Below are 22,621 nucleotides of genomic sequence, written 5' to 3' on the forward strand. Positions count from 1 at the left end.
TGTGTGTGGAAGGAAAGTCACTGCGTGTGAAGAGATAGCGGCGATACTGTGTGTGAGGAGATAGAAGACGAACCACTGTGTGTGGAAGGAAAGTCACTGCGTGTGAAGAGATAGCGGCGATACTGTGTGTGAGGAGATAGAAGACGAACCACTGTGTGTGGAAGGGAAGACACTGTGTGTGAAGAGATAGAGGAAGGAACACTGTGTGTGGAAGGGGATGCACGGACGATGTTGAAGTAAATCGGAGTGTCCGTGTTGGCGGAGCACGGAGAGAATTACTGTGTGTACGGAACGATGGAATAAAAGTGACGGCGGAAAAAGAGACGGTTGTCGTCCGAGTGAATTCACGGCACTACATATATAAAAAAATACATTCATAGTAAAATTAAGTACAGTTGTAGTGCTGATAAATGGAGACACACACTACGTGGTTGGAGGCAACCCATTTATTAACACTTCCTTATATCGAGACTTTTACGGAACTGGTTTTATAATTAGTGTAGACGTATCCATCACTAGGTAACCCCCTATACACGAGGCTATTGAAGAGCCATGACCCGACGCCGTGACCGGACCCACCGAACGTTACCCACTGAATCGCCTTCGACTAGCTCTGCGCTTCCCTTTTATTCTGTTCAGCGTGGCCTTGCCCCGCCCTCTGGCTACGCCCTCCTTCTGGCACCTCCCAGAAGGCTCGCGCCCTTAACTGCCCGAATCACGCCCCCTAGGGCCGTTCGTGTGCCCCGCCCATGTGGGTGGCAACAGCGCTCTAACTCCCTAGTGGCGAATATACCGTCATTACACAGGTAACGTCACATGGATTTAGGGTATGGGAGTAGCTGGTAACCAGACAAGGAGACATGTCAAACGCACGCATCCTTCACCTTGCAGACGGGTGGTTTGTTACTTGGGGAATCACATGGGGAAGGGCAAAGGAGCGAAGTAATTTTGATTTGTTACCTCCAGATGTGGTAGCACAGGAGAGGTGCATTTACCCCCACGGCCAGCCACTCCAGGGCACACAGGAACATGAGGCAGAATAAGCTGTGGATGAAATATTCTGGCAGGATCAGCTGTGGATGCAGAGGACATCTCCAATTACTGGATGAAACAGCAAACTCACTACAAATAAATAATCAGACAATAAGCCTCCTTCACGTCCTTCCACGTAAAAAAAGAAATGTATTTTTTTACATATCCCATCAGCCACACGGCCTTTTCAGAGTGCATAATTTCAGCGTTGGATCAACAAAAGTTAAACTCAGGACTGACATTCACTTTATCATCAGCAGTCAGGCCAATGCTCACTACAATGCATCCAAGTTTTCCCTTCCTCATATCCATACAAAAAATAAGTGAATCCAACCCTTATTGATAATTACTAGTTTTAAATTAGTTTGTTATTTTAAATGAGAAATCCGTTTTTTAAGCACTATACACTACCTCCCTATTGTAAAAAAAAACAGACATAGAACACCAGACAGGCTTCATTAAAGCCTACTGAAATATGACGATATGTCTGCGCAACATAATCAGCGTGAAATGCTGCCTATGTTTGCAACTGTGCTCCCGTATTAACATGATACACTATTTTGTGTATTGGCTGGATTATAATAGAATCAGACCCAGAGGAAAAATATTATCCATTCCAAGTATTCCTTTGGTGCAAAAGTTAAAGGGCAAGTGTTCATCAAGGCCAAATTGCACACTAGGGCAAAGTCTTCATCTCCACGACAGGTGTTATGGTCCAAATTTGCCAAATTTGAAGATTGACCTGCAAAAAAACTCGGTTGGGATTTCACATAGCAGCAACATCACTGAGTTTTGTGTTTAGTTTATTGTCCTTCTCCCGCAACTCCGATTAGCACAGTTGGCTACGTACGGTGCGAAAGAAGTTTAACATGCATTACACCATGCTACGAAACTACTGCAGATCATCATCAGAAATGTGAAGGCAGAATGCCCCCTGTAAAGTTAGGCTGGTGTCAGGAAACATCTGGAAAAACCCACCGCTGCATAACTACTACTGACTAAGGAATAAGTAACATATAGTGTGGGTCCGTGATAGCCTCGCGCTATATAAAAACAATAATCTGATTTGATCATGCATTGTTAAATAATTATAATTAGACAGCCAATTGGCCTCGGTAAGTTGAACTTTTCACGCAATCGCAATGTCAAGCAAGCGTGCGATCGTGCGCATCTCATCCCTCCAAGCCTTCACGTCCATTGTCATGGTGCTGGCGTCGCGTGTCATATGGAGATCTAAGAGAGAGATACCCAGGTGTTCTCCAGCATCGCCAGTAAGATGGTTTTGAATGATTGTGTTTCGTGCTGTTGAATATCACAAAAATACGTTGCAACATTTCAATCAGATAATGCAATCAGCTGTCTAATTGCAATGCTTTCAGAGTGGAGGGTGATACCTTCATTGGCACCCTGTATATCCAACCATACGATTTAAAAGGCATCAACATAGTTTGAGAACATTTCAAATATTTAATGGCAGGTCTTACGCTTATCAGTCTAGAGTAGCAATTTTCTTACATTTCATCTTGAGAGCACCACATTTGCATAATGTATACTGCCGGGCGTGTAATTAATAAGGACAACGGCAATGAAACGAACTTCAATATCAGCTGCACGAGCTGCATATTTGAAACGCTGTTATCATCTTGATGAAAAACACCTCGATGCAAATTTCTCCAATGTACATTAGGGGGGGCGGTCGGTGCAGTGGTTAGCAAACTGCGCGATGAACCCAGTGAGCAGAGTTTGATTCCCAGCCATGGCCAACATGAGCAGTGAGTGGCACCTGATCCGACTGGATACGTCACTGTTATTTTGGCGACCCACGTCACTCGCAATGAGACTACGCTGGCATTTTGAGTTATTCCGTCGTTAAACAGATTCAACTAAACTATGCAACTGGCCAGCATGGTCAAACGACCCCCACGTTCAACACAACACGAGGAGGCCTTCATCCAGCAGTGGGTGACAAAAATTGATCGAAACATTCTGTAGAAATACCGAGCTCAGTCAGTGTGCGTTTGAACGCTCATCATTCAAGCACCTGCCTGAGACTTTGTTGTTTTAAGACCCAAAACTCAAGCCGGTAATGGTTTTCTGAATTTGTTAACGGTTCCGTGGAATGTCAGTAATGAAGGCACCGATTGGCAGTTTGTGGCCTAAGTCTCCACCTGGTACATTTTCCTTATCTTTTCCCAGTCATAAGATAAAGGTGCGATCCTTGCCTGCACACACCAGACGGAGTGCTAGAGGGTAGTTTGTCTACTTTTTCCACGCTAGTCAGATGCTATAGAAGAGATAGATGGACCCACACTTTACCCCGCCATGTATACTGCTGGGTGGACATAAGCAGGGTAATTTGAGAAACTTGCCCCATTGTGTCAACTGCCGTACCAGGAGTTGGAATTGAACCAGCGCCCTCGAAATTGCAAGTCCAGTGCGCTAACCATGACACCGTGACAAGTTGCCCTTCATTGCCCGGTTAAAAAGCATGTTTATTTATGTTTACTGCTCTGTACATTTCCATATGTGCAACAAATCACGAACCCGGTCTTTGACCACGCTTTCAATGCAATTATCCGTAATGCAAAAAAAAGCCCAAACATTAACAACCCGAGTAATAACGGTCCATTTGGCACCACCACAGCACAGCTCTGACAACAAAATGGCGCAGTGAGTGAGCCACCTGCCCAGGTGCTGACTTATCGTCAAACACTGCCAAATAAATGAAGCATCACACAGGGAGGGACCATTCTCAATGCCTGCAGAGAGGCAACAAACGGCTTTTTTGGCGAAGACTGATCGACATATCATTACCATAACACGGGTACATATCATCAGACATGAAACGTACAAAGTGGCCAGGAAGACACGTGAGTGCCGAGGCCTTTCATTAAATTGCCTCGCCGTGAACGTTTTGAAATGTATAACGTCTCCAGAGGATGAGCGGCGCGCTCACCCTTCCCCCCCCACCCCGACTGGATGAGGTTGAGTGCTCGTGGTGTTCGTCGGAGGGGCGACGCGCCATGTCGGAGCGGCCGAGCTGCCTGCTTGAGCCAACAAATCCGAGTACGAGGAGCGGAGCTGCGGAGGAAACGCCGCCGGGCTCCTCGCTCGGTGCAGGCCGATCCCACGCAGCCATCGCTACGCGAACCGCACAGCCCGCCTACGTGGGACTTTATGAATCTCATCATCATCGTTATTTTACTCGTTTACCCTGGCATGCCTCACTGAGTCTCAAGACTATTTTTCAGGAGGGTCTATCATATGTTCGCAGTAGGGGGGCGATGTTGCTGCTGCTGCTGTGTTATCCCAATTGAGTAATTTGCAGCTGAATTTTCATCATTGGTATGTTTTGGCCTTGAACAGTAACTTTGATGATTTACGGGACCTTTAGGAATTCCATGCAGAACAGGGGGGGAACATACAACACCCAAGTCGGAAATCTAACCCAGGAAATTATTTCTACCACTGCGCCACCCCACCGCCAAGGGCACGCAGTTGCTACTCCTGATAGTGCTGTTCTACCAACCTGGCGTCCTGAGTTTGATTCCTGGCCACGGCCAACATAATTGGCGAGTGATATCGAAACTGGCCCTGGCGCCCCACCTTCAACAACCAGCATTGCCCAGATTGGTGAAGTATGGTTCAAAACAAAACCCTTCAATGACTGCCACATCATAAGGAAGCCTTCATCCAGCAGCGGACTGACAAAGGGCTGCAAATATTTATAACTAATAGAATTGGATTTTCCAATGTGAGCTGACTAAAATGAGTTCATGTTTCTTATCATAAGCATCATTCAATGCATATCACTTGCTATGACGCATGGTTCATGAATACTGTCATTCCAATTTTTTTTTACAAAAACGAGAAGACTACAAGGAAGCATTGGGAGACGCATGCATAACATTATACTGTGATACAGAGGAACACGTGGATTGGAGAACATACGCACGTTAACGGTTAACGACATCATCCAAACCGTTCAGAAAAGTCAGTGGGCTTAGGCAGGGCATGTGATGGTGAGAAGAGACGATTCTGGACGGTTGCCGATAAGAATTATGGAATAGCAGGCACGGAACGGAACGCATCCACGCGGAGATCCAGCGAGGAGATGGAGCAATTAAATAATTTCACGTGCAGCAGGTGCTGGATGTGAAGTGAGTTCAACCGGGTCGCAGACGTACTTCTTGGAGGCAACACATTTATTAAAACCAACACACGGGGCACTACCCCTTAACACATTAACAACCTATGGTGGTGGGCCACCAGGCTAGCTACACCAATCACACTGGAATTAGCTACGACGGACCGGACTCTGGCCCGGGTCCAGGTCCACGTGTTGGTGACTCTTGTAGAATGTCTAACGTAGATTATTCAGGATGAACAACAGCAGCCGGTCCCGCTCGGGGACCCGGCTTATATGCTCCGTGGCGGGGCTGGCTACGTCCCTGGCCACGACCACCTTCGAGAATCCTCGAGCAGGATCTCCACCTGACACGTGACCACCCCTAGCCCCCACTTGGGGGCCCCTGTGTAGACTCAACCGGTCACGTATCCTCTGGGGTAAACTAGAGTGCCACGGCCTTTAGCAACCCCGTTTCCATGGCCGGCACTCTCACACCCTATCCTGTAGGGGTCGGCACTGCACGAAGAGCGTAGTGCCTCTCAGCACTTGTCAGACAGCGCACACCGAGCCCCCCCTAGGGCCGGTACAGCACCCACATACACGTGGTGCCCGCGATGGCAATACATCGCACGCCCGTGCCTCTCTAGAGCCAACATTACACAGTGACATCCGCGATGACACTACAGATGGATTGTTGCTTTGCAGGATGGCGAGAGTTGGTGACGGGTTGGGGTAGGCCTCCATCCAGCAGTGGATTGACCATGGCCGATGACAATGAAACATTCTGTTGAGACGCTAAATGAAGACGCACAAATCAATTTGATCTGCACAAAGCACGAGTCATCGGCACTCGGTGGATTTCGTGGGGCAGTCGGAAGACAAAGAGACTCAACTGTACCCAAGCGGCTGCTGCTTTCAGAGTTAATGACCAGCGCTGATCTCTTTCTATAAAACGCATGACAACATTAACGTGAGCCAATGAAACAAACGTCAAGAACCACGGCTTAAAAACTCATCCGTATAACAACAAAATGAGACGTGTGCATTCATAACCAATTTCTACGTGAACAATCCAAGTAATTTATTGCTCAATTGAGCATACTGGCGGTGCTCATCTATTTACAGCCGAGTCAGTGGTGGAAATTCCACATTCTATGGTGGGGGCCAGTCTATACATAAGACAACTAGTGTTGGCTACCCCACAGAGTGGTTTTCTTTTTATTGGCCCCAAAGGAATGATGGGCTTACAACCCTCAAGCAGGAATTGAACTCGTAACCTTCTAATTACGAGCCCATCTCTTTACCGATGAGCCATCTGGCCAGATATTTTGACGTCCCATAACAAAAGACACAACTTATAAATGTATAGCCAATATATTTTTTTCATAACAGATGCAGCAGAGGTCGGCGACCCAGAAAATATTTCCACGCCCCAGCACACCGCTTCCAGTCTACCTCTCGCTATGGCCACCAGTGAATGGTGAACCTCCCGGCTTACCGGCCACTGACTGTGAGAGACTTGGCACGCACAGCCCCGGGCGCGGGCAATCAACGACACTGCGGGCGGCGACGCGGGAGTGAGCACAGTGGGAGCCTTGCTAGGGCGCGCGCGGCCTCAGAGGAATTGCGTTCCTTTTAAATGCGTGCGGGGCAAACATTATTTAGAAAATAATAATGATGATGATGATAATAATAATACGGTAATTGGTTGTTCACGTGGGATAGTGTCTCTTCTGTACTGGGGTACAGACACTCGCACATCCCGTCATTGCTCCCGGCCAAAGCGGGGCAGTTTGCAGGAAAGGTGGGAACGAATAAAGGGACATTCGTATTTGTGTAATTGTGTTTTGTATGGTTATGTTTTTAATGGCCTCAGGACAGGGAATGAATATTAATCCTAAATACTTTAAAAACCTCTGAACACGCACATGTGATTAATTTACCAAAAAATGTCACGTAAATGTTTTCCCGAGCGTTATTTAATTAACAAGCAACGAAAAACATCAAACGCAAAGAAACCAAACTTAATTATGCATTCGTACAATACTAATTTCCAAGTGGGCCAGATATATATTTTTTATTCTACGAAGCTACGTGGCCGTTGTGATAATATTACGGCGGCGAGAAACGGCAGTACGGTACTTGCTGCCAAATTTATCGCGATCCGAAATAAAAAATATATATTTTTTTTAAATCACATTGCCAATCTTGGCTCTACAAGGTGTGGACAAGCAGCGCTAACAAAGCTGTCGCACGATCCAAAGGTTCACGACGCGCCACCGTGCTCCCCGTTAAATCACAGCATCGATTCATCGGCCAAGCACGAGACACGCACGAAACCGGTAATGCTAATTTAGTGGAGGAGGAGGAGGAGGGGGGAGGGGGGTGTTAAATAAAACAATATATAGATGTGTTGCATTCCACATGATTAATAAACTGGCATTCAAATTGCATTCAACCATTTGTCATTCATTAATTGAGATCACTGAATGGAACGCGATTAGTGGTGGCGAAGAGAGGCTGGCACCAAATGTCAGGGCTCTTTGTGCGCACCGTGGTAATTACCAGCGAGCAGCATCGCTCTGCATTTCTCGGTGTGGAATCCAATTAACAGGTTCTCTGTGTTTGGCTCTCAGGTCCCTTCTCGACACAATTAGAACTTTCAAATGCACTCGTGGTCCAAAGGCAGCGCACATTTAAAACGTATTTACCCTTTGTTTTGCTGTACATTTTTCAATGTGAAATTCAAATCCTTTGCGATGTAATTTAAGTGCCATTGAAATTCATTACGTTTTGCAAAGTGCTTTGTTTGTTGTGCAAAGTTAACAACAAATTGAATCACACACCCGAAATGAACAAGAACTAATTTAGTTAAATATTGATTTCAGCAACACATTTGCAAATGCTTAAACAGCAAATGTTGCATTGCAGGGGTAAATATAAATTATCATTGTCTCGGAAAAACGGAGAAACCGTACTCATACTGCTTTACAAAATCTATTTCATTAATTGCCTTCGGGACATTCCAGCATACTTGTATCGGCTTCAATCCCTCAAGGGCTGCCTGATTTACATTACCAAGTGCGATTGTTTTCCGAGTGGCTACATTTACGTGGTATTATCTCAGAAGGAAATGTATTACATTCACATCAGTGAACATTATTGTGCTGCAAAGTGGTATTTTCCTTTTTAATTTTAACATGGAATAAAGTGCGTTATTCTTCGTCGCATAACAACTTCAACTCTCACGACAGATTTCGGGAGCTTATTGGCCAGATGCCTTTGATTTACGATTGCCGAATTATGGGCCCGGAAATGTAAGTTTGTAATTGCATTCGTGTCTGACTATGCTCGTGATAACATTGTTTACAAAATGCGCTGTTACTGGCTCAATCGAAGGAATTATTTCAGGTGGAGTAGGGGACATTGCAGATGCGGCGTGTCTCCAAACAATGCGCAACAGTTCCGGTACGAGATGGCACATTCGGCAAGAATGCCACGGACTGCTTTGTATACCCGTGCGAAATGTTCCTTTGACGCTCCGTTACTATTTGACTGCGCCGCGTCTGGGGATAATATGTTGCCTACAACTCAATATAGAAAGCAGCTGCAGACTCGGCACAGCCTGGGAGCGCCCGTGGGAATGGAGCACTGCGAGCGAACGTTCCTGCGATTTATCGGGGGGGGGGGGGGGGGGCCCAGGCTCACACGGACCTCAACATACAGGCGCGTATTTCCATAGGCCAGCCCAGCAAGCCCGCTCCGCGCAAGACAAAGAACACGGTGCGCTTTTCGCAAACAATGGTGTGACGGGCGGGTGAGGGGTTAAGCCAACCTGTCTCAGCATGCGGCAGATCCGTTCAATTTTCCTCATCCGCTCTTGCTGCATGCAGGCGACAGCATCATGCGCACGCACACACACGCGCACGGACACACGCACACGCGCGTCATTTCAATAAGTATAATTATGAACACGTTCGCAATATCTGTTCATTTACGCACTCGATTTAGACTTCACACGCAGCATGCATTAGCTCATGGAACAGAAACACGTGTACTCTGTTACCATCAGATAGCTTCAATGCACAAGTGTATATCTACAGTGGAACGCGATTAAAACGGCTCGTATGTGGAGTTAAAAGGGCAGATCTTCTGAAGCCCCCATCAATACGCGGGCACTTCTGATAAAGCGTAACCACGCTCCGACTGCACTTACCCGCCAACTAGGAGAACATTTGTGTTATTTACTTTACCGAGGCTGAGCATTAATAATACATTTCACACTCCCTCTCGCCGTGCTGCCCTGTACCTGTGTATATCGTGTAAGTATGTATAGCACAGCGTGGAGGGCTTGTGCCATTATCTTTCCGGGTGCCGATGTTCAAAGGCAATTGCTGCTATAATCGTTTCTGCCAGGACTGTCCGTGTGTGTGGATTCTATCCAAATTGTCAACAGCCTTGCACTCTGCTTTTTTTTGCGGAAATTAATCATCTTTGTGGGGATTCTTTGTTTCTACGTACGCATAATTGTCATATCTATGCGGCACCCTTGAAATGTATTTATATTTGCATCGTCATTGTACGAAATCTCTATCATGTGCACAATTGACGGAGGTGTTTAATGCGAGCTTCCCACCACGACGTCCCTGCGGAACACTCCGAGTTGGTGCCAAGGGACGACCCGCATCATCCCGGCCCGAAAGGCACTAATTGCGTCACACCAGGGTAGTCAATTAACTTATTGGCATGAAACTCCACGTGGGAAACCTGGCCTGGCACCTATGTCAGCCGGGGGCGCTAGCTCCGTGCGTGTCACCACCGCCACCTGCGGGGTCGCAAATGACGCGTGCAGGTGAACGCGTGTATTGGTGCGTGGAGGCAGCGAGTCATTATCTTCGCGCTCAGCTCGGGGAGGAAGCCAGAGCGGTTACGCAGGAAATGTAGCGGCTGACAAGACTCAGGTGGGCTGTTCCAGACGGTAACATCAGGGAGGGCTTGAGGGGGCTGAGCTCCTCCTGCGTAAGGGTCAAATCCCCCTTCTAAGTTCCTATTGGCAAGCCACAAATTCGCGTGTCAACGTTACTCGGGTGCTATTGCTGCGCGTGTGAGACTACTTCACGTTGCACGCGCGGTCACCTGACTCAAGTAAAACAAATGATTTAAATCGGACTGTGGAAAAATGTCATGTCGCCTCTCACTCTCCGTTGAAACCAGGTCAAGCTACAGGGTTGGTTATAAATATGCCCCCATCCCTCCAAATACTAGGACCCACGAGCTGGTAAAGAGGCTGGCACCACGGCGCGTGGGTTAAGGCGGGTAGCCCCGTGGCACTTCCCTTTCTCCGAGTCCTCCGGCGGGGCTGGCGTTCCTCTCTGCCCACTCTGGCCGTACCTTGTTCAACACGTTGCTGTGCTCGAGGGGACTCGTGCATTCGCGCTGGAGTTCGTCGAAAGCAGCGATCTGTGAGGAGGAGGAGGGGAAGGAGGCGTTACGTTGTTCGCTCGCGGGAACCGTGCTCAAGGCTGCGACGTTCCGTGAATTTACATCGTCGCTTGCACTTAACGCAGTGCACGACTTTATGCAAATTCATGCAGCACGTCTTATGCAAATCCAAGCAGTGCACGGCTATATAGATGCACATGCAGCACGCAGATGTATTGAAACCCGTGCAGTACACGTCTGATGCATGTTCAATGGAACGTGCACAAGTACATTTCAGTACACTTGTTAATTATAAACGCGATGTGATATACAGTGAGGGAAAGAAGTATTTGATCCCCTGCAGATTTTGTACGTTTGCCCACTGACAAAGCAATGATCAGTCTATAATTTTAATGGTAAGTTTATTTGAACAGTGAGAGACAGAATAACAACAACAAAAATCCAGAAAAACGCATGTCAAAAATGTTATAAATTGATTCGCATTTTAATGAGGGAAATAAGTATTTGACCCCCTCTCAATCAGAAAGATTTCTGGCTCCCAGGTGTCTTTTATACAGGTAACGAGCTGAGATTAGGAGCACACTCTTAAAGCGAGTGCTCCTAATCTCAGCTTGTTACCTGTATAAAAGACACCTGTCCACAGAAGCAATCAATCAATCAGATTCCAAAATCTCCACCATGGCCAAGACCAAAAAGCTCTCCAAGGATGTCAGGGACAAGGTTGTAGACCTACACAAGGCTGGAATGGGCTACAAGACCATTGCCAAGCAGCTTGGTGAGAAGGTGACAACAGTTGGTGCGATTATTCGCAAATGGAAGAAACACAAAAGAACTGTCAATCGCCCTCGGCTTGTGGCTCCATTCAAGATCTCACCTCGTGGAGTTGCAATGATCATGAGAACGGTGAGAAATCAGCCCAGAACTACACGGGAGGATCTTGTCAATGATCTCAAGGCAGCTGGGACCATAGTCACCAAGAAAACAATTGGTAACGCACTATTCCGTGAAGGACTGAAATCCTGCAGCGCCCGCAAGGTCCCCCTGCTCAAGAAAGCACATATACATGCCCGTCTGAAGTTTGCCAATGAACATCTGAATGATTCAGAGGACAACTGGGTAAAAGTGTTGTGGTCAGGTGAGACCAAAATGGAGCTCTTTGGCATCAACTCAACTCGCCGTGTTTGGAGGAGGAGGAATGCTGCCTATGACCCCAAGAACACCATCCCCACCGTCAAACATGGAGGTGGAAACATTATGCTTTGGGGGTGTTTTTCTGCTAAGGGGACAGGACAACTTCACCACATAAAATGGACGATGGACAGAGCCATGTACCCTCAAATCTTGGGTGAGAACCTCCTTCCCTCAGCTAGGGCATTGAAAATGGGTCGTGGATGGGTATTCCAGCATGACAACAACCCAATGCACACGGCCAAGGCAACAAAGGAGTGGCTCAAGAAGAAGCACATTAAGGTCCTGGAGTGGCCTAGCCAGTCTCCAGACCTTAATCCCATAGAAAATCTGTAGAGGGAGCTGAAGGTTCGAGTTGCCAAACGTCAGCCTCGAAACCTTAATGACTTGGAGAAGATCTGCAAAGAGGAGTGGGACAAAATCCCTCCTGAGATGTGTGCAAACCTGGTGGCCAACTACAAGAAACGTCTGACCTCTGTGATTGCCAACAAGGGTTTTGCCACCAAGTACTACGTCATGTTTTTCAGAGGCGTCAAATACTTATTTCCCTCATTAAAATGCAAATCAATTCATACAAAATTTGACATGCGTTTTTCTGGATTTTGTTGTTGTTATTCTGTCTCTCACTGTTCAAATAAACCTACCATTAAAATTATAGACTGATCATTTCTTTGTCAGTGAGCAAACGTACAAAATCAGCAGGGGATCAAATACTTTTTTCCCTCACTGTATGCAGACACATTTAGTGCACAGCAACAAGCAACCACATGCAGTACACTACATAGATACGCATGCAGTACACTACAAACCCACGCAGTGCAATGCTGTGTACATACGAACGCATTATAGTAACATGCTTTACGCAAACCCATGGCTTAAGTTATTGGGTATTAAACACCCACACCAGTACTCGACTCGATACAAATTGACATTGTTACCCCTGGTACAAAGAATGCAATGGAACGGCATCGACGACAATGAGCGGCATCGGCGTGCGCGTGGGCGCACGAAACGCCGCCTCCTCCACAGAGGGCCACCATCGCACAGACAGACGTGCAATGGGGCTAATGATAGCCCACCATTTCAGGTAATTATTACATATAATAGCAGGTTGGCTGACTCTGCAATTAATCTCCACGCCCGACTGCCAGATCCCCAGCCGTGTGCCGCAGTAGATGCCCCCTTTAACCCGTCGCTCGGTGGCATATGCTCGCGGTTATGTAAGGGGAGTTAGATCTGAGACACACGCGCACGTGCGGATGATGAGGTTTGCGCCAAACACCTCGAGTGAGTCGGCCCTTGCTGCCGAATCTAATTCGGTGTAAGTGAAGCAGGCGTCCACTCCTGGTGTTACCGTCATCATCATCAGCCATGATCTATTCGCTGCTGTATTAAGGCACCCCCCAAGCCGTTGCTATTTCTTAGAGTCTCGCGATGCACCAACAGGTCTGGCACCTGCAAGCCGGCTGATTGTATCGCTGAGTCCTTCGACTGAAACGCCAGAAATCTTCTCTTCCAGAGACCTGCCCAAGCCCACCGACTTCCCAAACAGTCAAGGAGATGTCTAACTTGTGTATGTTCTCTAATCCGCAGCACATTGCGTTGCATTCTGCTTGTTCACTCAAGACTCGTTTTCAGGAGGGTATTGCCAAGTTTTCGCATCAGGGGCACAGTTGCTGCTGTGTGTAACCCTAATTGTGTAATTTGCAGGTAATACGTTTTGCATTGGGATGTTTGGACAATACCGTTACATTGCGTGGTGTGTTTTCAGCCATGGGACAACCCGGAGGAAACCCATGCAGAGCAGGGGGACAACATACACACTCCACACATAACCCAGGCACTTATTTCTGTGAGGAGCGAGAGTTACCACTGCGCCTCCCTGCCGCCCAGTGGACAAGGAACGTGGAATTTGACGAACAAAGCGGAATCGGCGGAGGATGCGCAGAGCGGCGTGGACTCCCACTGCTGTACTCTACAACCTATGGTGTCATGTCACACCCAGAGCAATATTGTCAAATATACACAACACACTGGTGGGCTAAAGTAGTGAACTATTTGACTTTTGTTAACGTGACACGTTTTTTACTGATTGGCCGTGTCGGGTGGTGGAGGGTTGCGACACATTTATAAATAACGCGATCTAACCTTATGAATACTATTGGTCGCGAAAGCCTACGTGTTAAATTGTCAAATATAACTACACTCATCATCATGGGTCAGCGTCTGTCCAACCCGCACTGATCAGTTTGGTGAAGTATAGTTAAACAACCTCAACGAGCGACGGAGCGTGTCAAAAAGGCCTTCATCCAGCAGCGGAATGCCAAGAGCTGTAAATGATTAATTATGAATACAACTGTAATAGTAATAACATTATCAACAATCTGCCTGTTTCACGTGTTCTCGCGTCGACGTAGAAGTTCGTTACCACACTGGCCTAACGCCGTTACAGACCAAGTGGGCCGCTTGTAAATTTGATTTGCACCACGCGAGGCAATGAAACTCCACTATTAATAGACACGACCACACATGATTCATTATTTTGCTTCATTTTCCAAAAATTAACAACTCTAAATGTAAGCGCCACAGCAGCCAGAGTTTCCCACGACGCATCATCTTAAGCCGCCTTACAATGTTGTCAACTAGGATCGCCTACATCGCTTAAACAGATTTACAGTCCTTTCTCAATCAACTGCTGGATGACGCCTCCTCTTCACGCCGTGTCTGGCGCAGAGATCGTTTGACCATACTTCACCACGCTGGTCCACGGCGCGCGGGTTGTTGAAGTGGCGTGGCGTTGAGGTGGCTCAGACCCGGTTGGGATATCGCTCGCCACCGGTGGTAGCCAAGAATCGCGCAAAGCACGGTTGAATATGAGCGATCGTGTAAAATCATTTACCTCAACAAGCCTCACAGTCTTGGAATTGTGTTTGACGCGGGTCCGGCGGCAGGATGCTTGGCCAATGAACTCTGGACTGCAATGAGTGAGCCCTGCATGGTCTACGCGTGCGGTTTCCCCCGAGAGCACGGAACGGCCGGATGTTAAACGCGAGTTCAGTCACTGCGGATTCATCACCACCCACAAGACAAATATCCCACGTGTAGCCGCAAAAGACTGTCGGGGGCAAGTGCTGTTAGCGAAGCACCTATGAAGGCCGACACGGCACACCAGGGGGTGGGTGGCCGGCACAGCGCCCGGCCGCCTTTGTTTCCCCAGTTCTGATGTTTACACATCGCACCACGTACCCATTTAAGGCTGAGTCAGCCTCGGGGAGGTCCTGGACCGGTTCAGATATTCGCCACTGTTATTGGTCTTTGAACGAGAAACGAACTCTGTTCGCCGGTTTCATAGCGCAGTGCGCTAACCACTGCGCCACCGCTCCCCCAAAAGCGCACACACGTGCATTGCACCACTTGAGATAAACAATACAGCAGCACTCGCAATGCCCAATGTTTACCCGGAGGGCCCTGGAATGAGATATTTGAACAACGCCACGCTCCCGATCGGCTTCACATGAGAGGAAACGGGGTGGAAAGCCAGACAAACGCTCACAAGGCATCCTGGACGGGCTACACTCAAAGCGCCACACAGATGGATTTAATAATCATTTCATTGCACTGGCATCAAGTGGCTACCTCGCAGCCCAAATACTGTACGCCCGGGCAAGTCTCCCAGGACCCAAGCGCGAGCCACCGGCACTCAATTCGGCTCCGCGCGGTGTGCGGGCAGCAGCAACAGCAGCATCACTCACGTGCCAGATGGCGAAGAAGATGAGCGTGGAGCACAGGAGCAGGGCCAGCATGTAGCAGAAGGCGGAGAAGCTGAACGCCATGGTCGCGATGCACGACCGCCACCACCTGCCTGCCGCCGGGTTGCGTCTTCCCCGTGCCACTGACGCTCCGTTGCTCGCTGGGGAATCTTCGTCGCCAAAGGCGTCTTCTGCATCGGCCGAATTCCTTATTGTCTCCTATTATTATTATTATTAATTTTACTACTTTTCACGTCCAATTTTTTTTTTTTACGACCGACGGATATTACCTTCGGTTGAGGGTTTGGAAGACTTTATTATTATTATTATTATGTTCTTATTTTAGAGGCACCCTCCGTTGATTTAAGAAAAAAAAAAAGAACGTCGAACCAATTTCAACAGCCCTAATCCTTGTAATAATGTGAATTATGAGAGCAAAATCCGTGCCAAGGGTGCCCGCGGAGGAAACAATGGGCGCGGAGCACTCCATGCGTGGCGACTCCGAGAGTCGCGCAGCGCTTCGATTGTTCAAAGCGGAGGTGGTGGGGGCTTTGCTGGGGTACCACTGAGACGTGGGGGGCGGGGTGGCGCCGAACGAGTCTTACAAACACCCTCTCACCACTCACCGTCTCACCACTCACCACTCACCGTCTCACCACTCACCCTCTCACCACTCACCGTCTCACCACTCACCACTCACCGTCTCACCACTCACCACTCACCGTCTCACCACTCACCCTCTCACCACTCACCGTCTCACCGCTCACCACTCACCCTCTCACCACTCACCGTCTCACCACTCACCCTCTCACCACTCACCGTCTCACCGCTCACCGTCCCACCGCTCACCCTCTCACCACTCACCGTCTCACCACTCACCCTCTCACCACTCACCCTCTCACCACTCACCGTCTCACCACTCACCACTCACCCTCTCACCGTCTCACCGTCTCACCACTCACCGTCTCACCACTCACCCTCTCACCACTCACCGTCTCACCACTCACCCTCTCACCACTCACCCTCTCACCGTCTCACCGTCTCACCACTCACCGTCTCACCACTCACCCTCTCACCACTCACCGTCTCACCACTCACCCTCTCACCACTCACCCTCTCACCACTCACCGTCTCACCACTCACCCTCTCACCACTCACCGTCTCACCACTCACCGTCTCACCGCTCACCCTCTCACCACTCACCCTCTCACCACTCACCGCTCACCGTCTCACCGCTAACCCTCTCACCACTCACCGTCTCACCACTCACCCTCTCACCGCTCACCTGCTCACCGCTCACCACGATCACCGTGCACCAGAATCTCACGTCACGACTTCGCTAACACATTACTCGTGTAGTGCTCACCCACTCACCAGCTCACCACTCACCGCCTGATCATGACTCGCCACTCAGCGCACCTATTTTATTCTCTCAATATTACGCAAAGCACCTGCTCACTACTCAGCTGCTCACCACTCACGCCACTCGCTATATACACACACACAGACTAATATGCGCTCACTAACCTCACTACTTACCATTCACCTCCTCATTATCTCAACATTAAAATGCTCAGATTGTCATCACTCAGCTGCTCACCATCTCACTCCTCACTTTATAAACCTCTTTCCATGAGCTAAGCCAGCCTCCCACACCACTCACCTGGTCACCCTCACCAATCCCGCGATTAGTATATTAAGTACGCCTCACGACGCACATTACTCACTGATCGCCAACGCATCACCCAAATCTCACGATGGGTGAGCTTAGCAGTGCTCACAATCGCCAGCTCCCCACTCACACTCTCATCAATAGTTACCCACCCGCTCACCACCACTCCTCGCTGCTATGGCACAGTGTGTGAGTGAGCGAGCGAGCACGGATCGCGCCGACCCGAGAAGAGACGAGGAAGAGACGAGGAGGGAAAGGGGGGAGGGGGTGCCGACACTAACAGCACAACCATTAGCGTCACCACGAGCATCACCACCGCGACCACCATCATCGCCATCCGCGTCTTCACGTCACCGGCACTACCGTCAACATCGACAGTACCATCGCTGCCGACACCATCAGTACCATCGCCACTGCCACCAGTATCACCGTCATCACCGCCATCAGGCAAACTCCATCAGTGTCGTGAACTTCGGCTCCGATTGCCACCGTGAGAGAGAGCACCGTCGTGAACTCGCAACGTGTAGCCTCGACGGCTTCCAGTCATCGTAGTCATCTCGCCTGGTAACGAGCTAAGCCACGTGCACGAATCGTACGCTTCCGAAGTCTGTCTCTCCACATACAACACAAACATGTTCTCCACGTAACGGCCGAGGGGTTGTGCCAAACTTATTCTGTGTTTTTACGCGGTGAAGCAGACATAAGGAAACAGTGTCCGCGTATCTATTGTGTCACAGTATTCATATCATCCACAATTCATATGTAATCATTACACACAGCTCATTTCACAGTATCCGTCATCACCGTCAGCCATGATCAGTCCGCCGCTGGATGAAGGCCACCCTAAGCCGTGGCCACCTCTCGCGGTCCCGCGACGTAGCAATCCGCCCAGCCCGTAACGCTCGAGGCGATAATCACGGCAATGATCACAGTCGCTAGTAAACGGGGAGACCGCAGGGGCCTGCTGGGAGGCAGGAGCGTCGCTCGTCTGCTGCAATTACCACGCGACGCGTCCCGCTGAGTGACACAGCTCACAACGCGTCTGCTGCACTGGCCGTAACCTCCACATGCATCATAGTATACAAGACTGCTCGATGCGCAGTGAGATAATGCGACGAGCATCACAACCAGAACACTGAAACCGACACCAACCCCCCCCCCCCCCCCCCTGGACTCCCTGTCCTGGGGAACGTTCTGTCACTACCGGCGTGCACATTGCAAGGGAGGGAGTTTTCACGTTTTCTTTGCCAACGACCACCACCGCCACCACCAACCATGGTTCACCAAGACCTCGTCAATGTTCCTCGCCGCCAACTCAAGTCCCTATCCATCCCCTTCTGGGATCGTTCTGCTGCTGTCACCGTCCCTGAATCTCGCCCAGATCAGGAAGAACGCTGGCGAGCAGAGTGGAACAATGCAGACGTCAAGAATAAACACCTCACTCGACACCAAAACATCATCCTACCTGGCTGTGACATTCCTGGAAGACACTGGTGGTATAACCATCAACCGCATCAGAACATTTGAACATCCGTGAAAACGAGCACGATAGCTCATCAGATGGCTCCACTCTAAATAAAGATTCTAATTCTAAGAACATCAACAGGCCGACGCGAACATGTCCTTCATGAAAAGTTAATGAAAGACACAAACCATTCAACACGAACGATGGAACAAACAATACATCGCTGTAGTCTGCAATCCTTTTATCGGAGGAGAAATTGAAAAAAAAACGACACGACCTGGTGAAGCCCTCTCGTGGCTGGCAGACGTCGACAGTGGCATTTAGCTCCCGAACCAATTTGCTGCCATGCACAAGAATAGAAAATCGCCGTTGGAGACCTCCGCATCTCTCCAATTGGCGCCACCCCGTACGTCAATAAACGCAGAACCGCGTTCCGTCAATCTATTTATTCGCTTCCCATACAAACGCGGAGCAAGATTTGTCTAAGCAGGCACACTCTGGACCGGTGTCGCCGTTCTGCGGCCTCATCAGCGGATTCGGGCTCGTTAAGCAATGCTGTTGGGTTGCCAGATATCACTCTGCATAAGTCACGGGATGTGGGTCATACGTGAAAGGCAATGCGGTGAGGTTGCGCGTGGAGGCTGTGCGTCGGCGAGGTGGGTGCTGCCCTGTCCACAAACTCTCAGTCGCGCTTTGGAGGCGTGAGCGTGAACGCAGCTGAAGTGCACGCGGGGGGTTCAATCGATGCGCGCTGCTTTCATCTGTGAACAGTTTAACATCGACAAAAAGAGATAAATAATAAAAAAGAACAAATATAAGGCTAAATAAATACCACTCTGCCCTTTACAAGTCCGTATCAGAAACATTTTCACGGTCTTTTATAACATTTACACAGGACGTAATTTGCTATAAATTAAGGTAGTTTCGTCCTATTGAGCAGCTGTGGGCAACACTGAGGCTGGAAATGCTAAACAGCTGCTTTAATTTGAGATCTAATTTGCATGGCCAAGTTACGTTCAGGGACCTCGCTCCTCATGAGCAGAGCGAGTTCCCAGCAGACGAACATCCTCCAGCCTCATCCACCGACACCAAGGGCGCTAACGGTGACCTTCACTCAGCAGCAACAACAATGCGAGATCGACGCGAATACAACCTGACACGCGACCCCCGTGTCAGAACGGCCCGCTGAAGCGGACATCACAGCACTACTTCTGAGATCCCTTCAAGTGACCAGGTCCATGCACGGCAGGGGGCAGCATTTTGCCACCAACATATTTATTTTGTCTGATATGATGTGTGTGTGTGTATGTGTCTGTATCTGATACACACTGCGAATGTAAGGATTCATATCAAACGATCAAACCGAAGCCAGTCACGACATGAAAACTCAATTCTCAATTCTAAACTTCTCATTTTATGCAAATGTAAATGTGGAGGATGTGATGCGAACAATACCCACAGACCTCTGCGCTACGAGACTGTGGGTACAGGGTTGGATTGCGGCCATTTGGGGTCACTATGCAATTAAATGATGCCATTTCCTTTTCATTTGTGCGGTCACGGATTGCTTCTGGCTCGTAATGCCTAGTTTGTGCGGGAGAAACCAAAAATACTTATTTCCCTGCCTTCATTGATTGCCTATGACCCACACATGCTGTTTGTGTACAGCATCATTGAGATGCAGTTGCCTTCGATCATTCGCAGCCGCAACAGCCGTGCTCAATCCACTGCTGGATGAAGGCCTCCCCAATCCACCGCCAAATATGTCACGGTCTTGCAGTGTAAACATCCCCTTAGCACACGAGCGGGCACATCGCTCCATCTCTTCGGTGGACGTCATCTCAGACGCGTTCCGTCCCTCGGCTGCCACTCCGTCGTGATTCTTGACCAGCGTCCGTCGTCCCGCCTAACGCAGTCTCCCGCCCAGGCACACTGAGCTCTATTCACAGATTGAATTGTCTTAGAATCGGTGCGTGTTCTCGAATCAATGGTCCTCTTTCTGCGGTTAAGTGTAGCCGATGTCGACATCCGCGCTGTATTGTACGCACGTCGCCAGCTTAGTCCTCTGACCACAAGCCAGCGGCTCTGATCAGCGCCTAGCTCGAACATTGACGCAACCTGAACTTGCCATCACTTAACCGTGAGCGTCCTGCCCTCAACAAGCTCAGGGGTGGAGTGGAGGCGCAGCGCGTTGCCCAATGAACCTGGATACCTGAGATCAATTCCTGGCCGCGGATAACGTCAGTTGTGAGTGTTATCTGGAACCGGTTCTGGACCCACGGTTCACGAACCAGCAAGGTGAAGTATGGTAAGACAACCCCCATGATCGATACAGCACAGGGAGGTCTTCATCCAGCAGTGGATTGACAAAGGATGTACATTCTTTTGAATACACGGGTGAAGGGGTGGAGCATTGGTGCAGCGGGTAGCGCGTTGCAATTCGTGACCATGGCGAATATCTGACCCCCAACAAAATCCACCGTTCGTCAGTAAGTGGCGGTACCAGGCTAGGTGCACCTTGACGTCACGTGAAGTGTCCACGGCTCGCTGGATGGAGGTCTCAGACAGAGCTAGGTGTTATGGGGCCTTTATTTAGCAGTGGATAGATCATGGCTGATAATGGTGGAATAAGAATTCTCATCGACTCACAGTGGTAGAACTGGCATCAGAACGCGAGTTGTTGCGGACCCCTGCCTGCCTCTGTGCTGATCTCAAAGTAGGCGAATGGAGACCACAGCACCCACTGACGCGAATGCGTTCAACACGCTCTGTGGCTCACAGGCTCATATTTATCTTGCTAACAGTGCTCATCACTCAAGACGTAGAAACCAATATCCCCTACCCCACCGCTTCACCACCCACTAAGTCTGGCTGGGTGGCGCAGCGGTTAGACTAGCAATCGGAAGGTTGTGAGTTCATATCCCAGTCAGGGTTCACTCAGCCCATCATCCCCTGGGGGTAGATAAAATAATTATCACCATGTGCGGAACTTACCAGAGGCTGTCCTACGGATTGCTTCACCTCTGCCATATGAATGTGCACTTTCCACCACTGACTCAGGGCGTGTAAGGTGAGATGCTGCCCTACTCCCACCCACTTAGATGATTCTGTGTTCACAATGATATGGAGAGGACATGGAGTAGGAGCAGGAGGAGTTGTTGCGGAAGAGTGGTGAAAGCTTTTTGTGTTTAGTTTGTTATCCTTGTCCCGCACCTCCGATTAGCACGGTTGGTTACATACGATGTGAAAATAGTTCGCATTCTGTGATGGCGATTGCTCTGAAGGCCACTGTGCTCAACACGGCCATCCTAGGTCCGCGCTGGCAGCGGGCAGGAGTGCAGCTACATCCATCGTTGTACTGTACTACGCTCCGTCTTCTATGCTCCCCACTTTCACCAATCCTCTGGGACCATCTTGGTGAAGTATAATCTAAGGTGGTCAAATAACCTCCCGTGACCTGCAGGGAGCAGGGAGGCCCTCGTCCACTGGTGGGTTGACACAAAGCGCTGTCACTCTACATGGACATTGCTGTGGGAGGAGGAGACACAGTCAAGTTCAGGCGCGCTACTGAGATGAAATGAAAAAAAAACGTATTTTTGAAATGTATGTATTCATCCAGGAGGGCCACACTGAGTCGTAGGACTGTTTTCTAGGAGGGTTCCGTATTGGTGTTTTAATTGTAAGGTGTTTTCAGACAATTTCTGAGTGTGTATTATACCGGTGGGAGGAACCCACGTGCGCGGGGGGAAACACTCTATCCCCATACAGTTGGAAACAGATGGCGATTAGTCCACTTGCTGTGCTGCCTTGTGCTGGCGAGCTAGGATGTGGCAACTCGACGCCTACGGGAAGGGAGTTTCACAACATAAATGCGATTTACCAACCCTCGCCTCCGCGGTGTGGGGCTACAGGCCAACTGCATCGCTGCTACTGTTCGCACAGTT

At 49.2% G+C, this 22,621-nt stretch overlaps 1 protein-coding gene across 2 annotated transcripts in view; it reads right to left on the reverse strand.

The window, feature by feature from the left end:
• LOC116943310 (protein cornichon homolog 1-like) overlaps positions 1–16,217 on the reverse strand; it is a 35,039-nt gene extending 18,822 nt beyond the window's left edge. The window contains exons 1-4 of one of the 2 annotated variants that reach the window (XM_032956063.2): positions 15,544–16,213; positions 10,553–10,621; positions 8,997–9,044; positions 961–1,073 (exon numbers count right to left, since the gene is read on the reverse strand). In XM_032956063.2, the coding sequence (XP_032811954.1) occupies positions 961–1,073; positions 8,997–9,044; positions 10,553–10,621; positions 15,544–15,624 (311 nt within the window). In that variant the 5' untranslated portion in view covers positions 15,625–16,213. Of the gene's footprint in view, positions 1–960; positions 1,074–8,996; positions 9,045–10,552; positions 10,622–15,543 lie in introns of both variants that reach the window. The other variant, XM_076067646.1, reaches the window with a different exon arrangement.
• Between the last annotated feature and the right edge of the window lie 6,404 nt (positions 16,218–22,621).

This window comes from Petromyzon marinus, chromosome 17 (genome assembly GCF_048934315.1).
Source record: "Petromyzon marinus isolate PM22_M1 ecotype Great Lakes invasive population chromosome 17, UKy_Petmar_22M1.pri1.0, whole genome shotgun sequence".
Classification (NCBI taxonomy): Eukaryota; Metazoa; Chordata; class Hyperoartia; order Petromyzontiformes; family Petromyzontidae; genus Petromyzon; species Petromyzon marinus.